The sequence below is a fragment of the Peromyscus leucopus genome, chromosome 2 (assembly GCF_004664715.2).
Source record: "Peromyscus leucopus breed LL Stock chromosome 2, UCI_PerLeu_2.1, whole genome shotgun sequence".
NCBI lineage: Eukaryota > Metazoa > Chordata > Mammalia > Rodentia > Cricetidae > Peromyscus > Peromyscus leucopus.
Window position 1 is genome coordinate 130,230,684 of NC_051064.1, and position 9,628 is coordinate 130,240,311.

General features: G+C 46.6%; 1 protein-coding gene across 2 annotated transcripts in view; it reads left to right on the forward strand.

Moving 5' to 3' along the window:
* The first annotated feature begins 2,803 nt into the window (after nucleotides 1-2,803).
* Bsdc1 (BSD domain containing 1) overlaps nucleotides 2,804-9,628 on the forward strand; it is a 31,438-nt gene continuing 24,613 nt past the window's right edge. For both annotated transcript variants that reach the window (XM_037202958.1, XM_037202959.1), the window contains exons 1-3: nucleotides 2,804-2,846; nucleotides 3,091-3,151; nucleotides 6,541-6,657. In XM_037202958.1, the coding sequence (XP_037058853.1) occupies nucleotides 2,836-2,846; nucleotides 3,091-3,151; nucleotides 6,541-6,657 (189 nt within the window). In that variant the 5' untranslated portion in view covers nucleotides 2,804-2,835. The remainder of the gene's footprint in view (nucleotides 2,847-3,090; nucleotides 3,152-6,540; nucleotides 6,658-9,628) is intronic.

Below are 9,628 nucleotides of genomic sequence, written 5' to 3' on the forward strand. Positions count from 1 at the left end.
TTTTTGTTTTTGTTTTTCGAGACAGGGTTTCTCTGTGTAGCTTTGCGCCTTTCCTGGAACTCGCTTTGGAGACCAGGCTGGCCTCGAACTCACAGAGATCCGCCTGCCTCTGCCTCCCGAGTGCTGGGATTAAAGGCGTGCGCCACCACCGCCCGGCTGGTTGACATGTTTTTATATGTAAGATAACGTAAGTTACCATTTCAGGGCTGGAGATGTAACTCACCGATAGCGTGCTTGCCTGGCATCCACAACACTTTGGGTTCAATCCTCTAGTTAAGGCCGGGCGGCGATGGTGCAAACCTTTAATCCCAGTACTTGGGAGGCAGAGCCAAGCAGATGTCTGTGAGTTCAAGGCCAGCTTGGTCTACAGAGTGAGATCCAGGACAGGCTCCAAAACTACATGGAGAAAGCCTGTCTCTAAAAACTAAAAAACAAAAAACAATCCTCTAGTCAAAAAAACAAAGACATAACAACCCCCCCTACACACACACACACACACACACACACACACACACACACACACACATCTTAACCATTTTCAATTTAATGATTTGGAAGCTGAACTAGTCCGTCAGTGGGATGCATTCACGTTACTGTTCGGCATTCTCCACGTATCTGGCATTTTCATCTCCCCAAGCTTCAGCTCTGTACCCATTAAACAAAAATCTGTATTCCCCTTCCCCCAAGCCTTTCTAGTCAACCTTCTACTTTCTGTCTCTGATTTGACTAGTCTACGTGCCTCACTTAAATGAAGTAATACAATAGTGATGCTTTTGTGTCTGCTTCATTCCGCTTAGCATAACATCATCAAGGTGCACCCATGGTCTAGCATAGGTTGGAATTTCTTTCTAAGTAAGGGTAGGTAATATTCCTTTATAAGCACATTTGTATCTTGTTTATCCATTCACCCACCAAGAGACGCTTAGGTTTCTTTCATGTTTTGGTTATTGTAAATAATGTTCCTATGGTCTTGGGTGCTTAACTATCTGTTCAAGTTTCTGCTTCCAGTTCTCGGGGGTATATGCCCAGAAGTAGAATTGCTAGATCATATAGTGATGTTTTTGGGAAATGCTTACTTTATCACAAAAGCAGCTGTGTCCATCTACATTCTCAAAGAGTCACGTTTCTTATTTACAGAACAGAGACACTAGGTTAAGGGAAGGCGAATGTGGGTACAGGCTGTACCGGCTAAGAGGCTCTTGTGAGTAGCACAGTGACAGATGAAGGTAGCTTTGTGTCTACATAATAGCAGTGGAAACTCAATTCTACCTTTGCTTTAAAGGAGGAGCCAACTGAACTGAGAGGAATCAAGGATCATTGGCTTGAGCAACTGGAGGAATGAGATTGTCATTTATAGATGAGGTTTAGGTGGACACATCAGACGTTTGGGTTGGGATATGTGACATTTAATATGTTTATTACACATCTAATAATTATAAAGAACCTGGTGTTTTGAGAAGATCATTGGGATGCAGAGAAAATCTGAGAATTGCCAACATACAGGTGGCTTTTAAAACCTTGAGACTTGAGGTCACCTGAGGAATGATCATACATTGGAAAAAGAGACCCAAGAACTGGGCTCTTGGACTTTCCAGAAGCAAGAAAGCAAAAATCTGTGTGGAAGAGATATCCAGGGGACAGGTCAGGAGGGCTCAATGTCCTGAAAGCCACCAGAAGAAAGTCTTTGGGAAAGGAGGAAATGGGTAACTGAATCATGTAAGCTCTTAATGGTCTGAGTAAGAGAATAGAAAATTGGCCATTGTTCTCGGATTCTTTACAAAATTTCCTCCAATGGATTGTGAGAAGGCAAAAAAAAAAAAAAAAAAAAAAAAGGTGTGTGCTTTCTTGGCTTGTCTTTTAGACAGGAGAAATAATAACAGCAATTCTCTCCTCTCTCTCTCTCTCTCTCTCTCTCTCTCTCTCTCTCTCTCTCTCTCTCTCTCTATCTATCTCTCTCGTTAGATGGGCGGCTTTGGGGTAGCACTGGGAGAATTGGTATAGTTTGATCCTTAGGCAGACAAATGGCAGACAGAGGTAACCCTAGTTAGCTAAGGTGCTTCCTTCCAGGAGGGGCGGCAAATTCGTGTTGGGACGAGGGTAAGATTTGCATAGATCGGGGTAGCAGGCAGGGCCACCGGATCTATGGAATCTCCCTTCCATTATTCAAAAGAGCTTAATTCCTCTCTCTCCGTCGATCTCAGGATTTTTTCCAGAACACATTCAGCTCACGTTGTCCTAAGTTAGGCCACCGAAAGTTGTGATAATTGAACGCGTATCTGTCTCTCCAGATGATACTGAGGATCATCCAGAGGATAGCTTGGAGTAGCCTCTGAATTCTCCCCACAGCCTTCCAAACTCTGGCTCAGAGCGCCGGCCGCTGTCAGGACTTGCTGAATTAGCCTAGAACAGAACACTGAGCAGAGGGGCTACGCAGCCGGTTTCACAAAGGGGGGCGGTCCTAGCCTTACGTTCGACGTTCGAGCCCGGCCCCCCTCTTTTTCTTTCCTCTACTTCCAATTCGCGGTCTAGAGAGCCTGAGGAACTTGGCCCAGAGAGGCCACTGTAGTCAGGGGCTACGGGGAAACCTAGCGGTGGGTGGGTGGGACCCGAGGGCAATCTCGAATAGGATTGGGTCAAGAATTCAGAGGCGGAGCTAAAAATCGACTTTGGGACTCGGATTAGACAGAAGCGGGGCATATTGAGGGAGGGGGCGGGGATTGGGCGGAGCGCGGTGCTGTGCGAGGATTGGGGCGCGCGCCTGGGGGCGGGCCTAAGGGGGCGGGGCCGCGTCGGAAGTCAAAGGTCGGTAAATAGTGGTGATGTCATGTAGGCAAGATGGCGGAAGGGTGAGCCTGTCGTTCCTCTCTCTGGCGATTGGGGCCTGGTTCTCCCGGGGTTGGGGGTGTGACACGGCCAAGATCTCCGTAGGGGACAGGCTCCCGGCGCGGGTGCGGGCCGAGCTGAACGGGCGGAGTGGAGGCGTGGTGCGAGGGGGCGGGGAAGCGGCCGGCGAAGCCCCCGCCGCCGGCCAGAGCAGAAGGTGGGCAGGAGTCACACTGCAGGGCTGCCAGATGTGTCTGTCTTCCACAGGGAGGACGTGGGGTGGTGGCGGAGCTGGCTGCAGCAGAGTTACCAGGCCGTCAAAGAAAAGGTAAGCCGGGCCAGCAGCCTTCTCCTCTTGGCAGGGCTCTCGCGCTGTCTTCCTGCAACCGGATCCAGCCAGCCCTGCCGGGGTTTCTCGAGCTTCTGTGAGGCCGTTTGGGAGAAAAGGGTGAACCACCACCACTAACAACACCTTACTCTCACAACAATGTAAATGTTAGAGTATGTGACAATCGCTATTCTCGAGACAGGGTGGGAGGGTACAGACCTTAGCCAAATAGACACAGTCTTGGGCCTCATCACCAAGCTCAGTCCGGTGGAGAGGCAGGTAAACAAAATAGGCGCTTACTTACTGTTGTAAATACCGTGAAAGGGAAGTACCTAACATCTTGGCTAGGCTAGGGAGTCATGAGCATGCCAAGAAGGTGAAAAACAGGAACCCAGGTAGAGATGAGATTATCATACACACTGGTGCCTGGGGAGCCCCGTCTGAGTGTGTGGTTGCAGAGGGATGGGGGATTGGTGGCCAGAGAGTGCAGGCCTGGGGAAATGACTGGCTGAGTAATCCCTGTGAATCGAATAATGCTTCTCCCTGTAGTAGGCAATGCAGTGGGGACTCTGTTTTGTCCCATGTTACTTTGTTTAAAACCAGCCCAACTAAGTTATAGAGAAGTTAATTACTATTTACCTCAAGCAAATAAAGTGAGTCCTGGCTTTAGGGCAGACTCCAAGAGCCTTCTGATCCCGGATCAACCCAATACTTAAGGAGTGATTTTTTTTTTTCTCTTCTCTCCCTGACCTGGGTACCCCTGGATAGTCTCTCAAGCTACAGCCCAGCACAGTTGAGAATTTCCTGAGCTGTTTGTTTTGTTGAAGATGAAGAGGGAGGCCTTTACACTGAAGTTTACTATGAGTTCTCAAAGTAGCATGTTCCTGCAAAGAAAGTGTGGCATTCACTCAGCAGGTGTTAACCTGAGGCTCGTCTCAGAAAGAGAAGACTTAATTTCTCTCTTTAGTTACTTACATTTATGGGAACTTGGGCAAGTTATTATTTTGTTGTTGTTGTTGTTGGTTTGTTTTGTTTTGAGACAGGGTCTCATTATGTATGTAGCCCTTGGCTGCTCTGGAACTCATATGTAGACCAGGCCGGCCTCAAACTCAGAGACCCACCTATCTCTGGAACACTGGGATTAAAGGCACATAGCACCACATTTGGCTTTGGCAAGTCTTTTAACCTTTCTAGGCTTCAGAATTTCCTCACCAGTAAAGTGAAATAATAACACCTATCTATTGGGCTGTCAGGAGGATTAAAGGATATAGAGCACTTGGGACCATATGTAGCACTTCAAGTACTATACAAGCATTCACTCTTTTTATTGAGTACTGTGGGTAGAACTTAGTCACTGTCACTGATTTTTTTTCCTTCTCTCTTTTCCTTGCTCATTTGCTGCTTCCTTACGATTGCTTCCCATCCTGGCTCGGTCACTTCCCTGCTCCCCTAACATGCATTGCCCAGCCTAAGCTCTGAGAGGGCCTCATGATCTGCCTTCTCTGCTTCTTTCCTGCATGCACAGACACATAGTAGAGAAGACACAGGTGCTTCTTGCCCCGGTCTAACAGAGTCTGGCCACTCCCCAACAAACCTAGAACTCTCCCCTCGAGTCTGTGTTAAACAGCCTCACGTACTTTAAAAATATGAGCTCAGTAAGCTTGATCTCAGTCCCTCCCTCCCCACCCCTGAAGCCGTCACTGTGCACTTATCTGTAGTCACACTTGTTTCTCACTTGCCAGCTCCACTGGGTAGTTTTGAGCCCTTATCTTTCTGGAACTTTCTGCAGCACTTGACACTAACATGTGCCCCTCCCCACCACTTTTTGAAACTTTACTCTGTTGAGCTCATGTTTCTCTGCCTGCCCTTTAAAGATGGGGCTCTGAGGATCTTTGTCCTTAGCTCACAGCGGTGTGTATTCTGCAGACTCCCTGTGGATCACCTCCCCTTGGGGGTTATTTTTGTTTCTTTTCCTAGATCCTTTGGTGCTTAAGGATAGCTCTCACCAGACATCTACCCAGAGAGCCTGTGGTCACCTTGACCTGAATGCCTAAAACTATGCCAATCACTAGAGTGGCATATTAGAAATGAAAAGGTGGTGCACAGCTTTCACCCCAGCACTCAGGATGGAGAGGCAGGTGGATCTCTGTGAATGAGTTCAAGGCCAGCCTGGTCTACAGAACAAGTTCCAGGACAGCCAGGGCTACACACACACACACACACACACACACACACACACACACACACACACACAGAAACCCTGTCTCAAAAAACCAGAAACAAACAAACAGGAACATCTCATTGTGTCCCACCTGCTTCAGCCTTTAGTGCGTCCTCATTGTCACACAGTCATGCCAGGCCAGCAAAAAGCCGGCAGGCACATCACAGGAAAAAACTAAAAAACAGAACACTCAAAAACATGCTTTGGCTGGCATGATGGTGCAGATCTGTAATCTGGGCGTGATGTGCAGTAGCACTCAGGAGGGAGGTGGAGGTAGAAGAATCAGCCTACATAGTGACACCTTCTCAAAACAAAATTCCCGATGACTGAGCCATGTACAATGAGCGGACTTGCCATGTGGGGTGAGCACAGATGGTTCAGGAAGTCATCTTGGGGTTGGTGAGCATGACACAAGCGAGACAGACATGGAAGGCAGCTGAGCACCAGCTGGCCCAAGCTAACTCTGAAACAGGTTGGTGAGACAGGAGCAAACATCATTCAGTCCAAAAAACCTACTGGATAGACCGAACCTGGAACAGTGGAACCAAGACAGAGAGGAGAATCCATCCTTGGAATTAAAAAAGAAAAATATCACATGCATATATGTATTGTCTGGGTGTGATAGTGCCCATAATCACAGCACTTGGGAGACAGAGGCAGGTAGATCTCTATCAGGCCAGCCTTGTCTATATAACGAGTTCCCGGTCAGCCAGGGATAATATGAGACACTGTCTCAAAAATATTTTTAATTAAAAAATAATACATCACATACCTTTTATCATATTATTGGAAATTTCAAGCAGATAGAGCTTAAAACATATCAAAGCAAGTTTTCAGTTTGTTTGGAAGATATATATATGTGTCCTTCCACTCTGCCACTCTGCTCTTGAGGTCCTTTGATAGGCGAACAATGACTAAATGAGGCTCACTCCAGGGGCATGGTTTATGAGTGCCGCCTCAATGGGAACTCAGGCCTTCTGCTAAACAGCAGGGGTTTCCCTCTCTGCTGCCAGGTAATCCAGGCCGTGGAATTGGGACAGGGAAGCATTATTCCCAAGCCCTGGCTCTCTGTCACCTGACACTTCCACATACTTGTCTGGGGCTGAAGAAGCCCAGACACATGGCACGATGTGTCTGCTAGCTTTGTCATTCTTCTCTGTCCCCATAGTCCACTGAAGCTTTGGAGTTCATGAAGCGGGACCTGACGGAGTTTACCCAGGTGGTCCAGCATGACACAGCCTATACCATAGCAGCTACAGCTGGAGTGGTCAAGGAGAAGCTGGCTGTGAGTACTCCCCGCCACCGTGAGTGCCACCCCAGTCGGCCTGCCCTGAGCCTGCTGGGGACCCCAGCTTTTCCCTCTTAGGTGATTGTTTTTCCTGCCACTTGGAAGGCGTTGTGTGTCAAGCAAATAGGCTATAGATTGGTACTTTATCCATGTCTATATTGTTTTCGTGAATTTTCTTCATTAGCAAAATAATGCATTGTAGAAAATGCAGGTAAACAAATGTGTGGTGTATGTGTGTGTAAAAGAAAAGTCCAACCGAGAGATACCCAACATCCCTTCCCATGAAGGTAACTATAGTTAATTTAACTATTGTTAAATTGTTAATACACTCCTATGTATACTTTCTTTAAAAAAAAATAAACAAACAAATTAGCCAGGCAGGAGTGGTACATGCCTTTAGTCCCAGCACTCAGGAGGCAGAGGCAGGTGGATCTGAGTTCAAGACCAGCTTGGTCTACAGAGTGAGTTCTAGGACAGCCAGGGCTACACAGAGAGACCCTGTCTCAAAAAAACAAAACACAAAACCTGGGGCCAACTGAATATATATAATTTTGAAAATAAACTGTGCGCGCGCGCACACACACACACATGTGTGTGTGTGTGTATGTGTATGTATATGTATGTGTATGTACACGTGCTCAAGTATCAGGTTAGAAGACAACTTGTGAGAGTTGATTCTCTCCTGATTCTAGGCCATCAGGGTTGGCAGCATGTGCATTTAGCTACTGAGCCTTCTTGTCAGCCCAGAATACCATAGTTTTTACCCCTTTGGCTTTTCTTTTTCTTTTTTTTTTTTTTTTTTTTTTTTTTTTTTTTTTTTTTTTTTTTTTGTCACATCTCAGCTTAGACTCGTCTCAAATTCAGCTGTGTATCAGAGGATGGCCTTGAACTCCTGATTCTCCTGCCTTTATCCCCGGATGCATGTACCAACATACCTGGCTCTTAACTAACTTTTTTTTTTTTTTTTTTTTCCGAGACAGGGTTTCTCTGTGTAGCTTTGCGCCTTTCTGGAGCTACTTGGTAGCCAGGCTGGCCTCGAACTCACAGAGATCCGCTGGCTCTGCTCCGAGTGCTGGATAAGCGTGCGCCACCGCCCGGCTTAACTAACTTTTTAAAAAATTACCTTGTAGCTGGGCGGTAGTGGCGCACGCCTTTAATTCCAGCACTTGGGAGGCAGAGCCAGGCGGATCTTTGTGAGTTCGAGGCTAGCATGGTCTACAGAGCAAGATCCAGGAAAGGCGCAAAGCTACACAGAGAAACCGTCTCGAAAAACCAGAAAAAAAAAAAAAAATCTCGTTATTTATTTAATATATATGGGTGTTTTGCCTGCATGTATGTCTGTGCACCACATGCATGCAGTGCCTGTGGCAGGCAGAAGGTGTCCGATCCCCTAGAACTGCAGTTACAGATGGTTACGAGCTACCATGTGAGTTCTGGGGATGGAACCCAGGTCCTCTGGACTTCACTACTGAGCCGGCTGGCTCTCCAGTACCTTAACTTTCTTAAATCATTGCAGGCCTTATTCTACAGTGTCCTAAGTGGCCTGGTCATCAGTCAGGTAAATTTAAAAGCCTGTTTCCTATTGCACTTCAGGTATTGGGCAGATCTTCAGTGAACATGATTCTTGTTAAGCTTTTGCCCTTTGCCCTGATATTTTATTATACAATATTGGAAAGGTCAAAGATAAGTATAGTTTCAGGATTTTAATATCCATTACAAACTGCTCAGTGGTTGAGAACCCTTGCTGCTCTTACAGAGGACCCTGAGTTGGTTCCCCACACCCACATGGTGGCTCACAACCATCCGTAACTCTAGTTCTAGGGGTGCACATACACATGTGCAGGCAAAACACACACCAAGAAAATACAATGCATCTGTAAAAAAGAAAAGAAAATATTCATAGTAGGAAACTGGAGATGTAGCTCATTAGAGTGCTAGTGTATTGGTTACCTGTCTCATTCCTGTGATCAGATGGCTGGTGAAAGGAACTTAGAAGGGTTATTCCAGCTCACAGTTTGAGGGTGCAGTCAGGTTGTGATGGGGAAGTCGTGACAGTGGAGCTTGAGGAGGCAGCTGGTCGCGGTGCATTCGAAGTCAGGAAGCAGATGCTGATAGTCTCGGCTCACTTCCTCCTTTCACTCAGTTCAGGACGCCAGCTCATGGAATGGTTCCAACCTTGGTCAAGGTGGCTCTTTCCACCTCGGTTAACCTAAACTAGATAGTCCTTCACACCTCAGTTAACCTAAACCAGATAGTCCTTCACACGTGCCTAGAGGGAGATTTAGTTTAGATAATCCCTCACAGGTATGCTCAGAGGCTTGCCTCCCGAGCAATTCTCCATCCTGTCAAGTTGGCAATCCATAGGAACCATTACAACTAGCATGCACAAAGCCCTACAGACTAGGCATGGTGGCACGTATCTGTAATTTCAGCACCGCAGCATAGTGAATTTGAGGCCAACCTGAGCTATGTGAGACTCTGACCCCCAAATAATTAACATTTTAGAAATGCACATGTATATGGGCCAACAAGATACCGTAGCTGGTAGGGTGCTTGTGTCACACAAGACTGACAGTTCAGTGCCCAGAGCCCATGTAAACGGAGGAGGATCAACCACAGAGTTGTCCTCTGACCTGACCTCCATGTATTCACCAGACTGTGTACAGACACACCCACACACATCACACACAGTAATAATAAATGTTTACATTTTGAGTGTAATCTTAGAGATTGCAAGTGTGCTTATCTTGTGCCAATTTATATTCTCATGGCTCTGTTTTGTTAATCTGAGATGTACAATAAAATCTTCTGGTAGGGTAGGAGTTAGATTTTTTTTTTTTTTAGAATTTATTTATGTATTTAATGTGCACTGGTGTTCTGCCTTTATATACTCTGTGAGGGTGTCAGTTCCCCTGGAACTGGAGTTAAAGACAGCTGTGAGCTGCCATGTGCTTGCTGGGAATTGAAC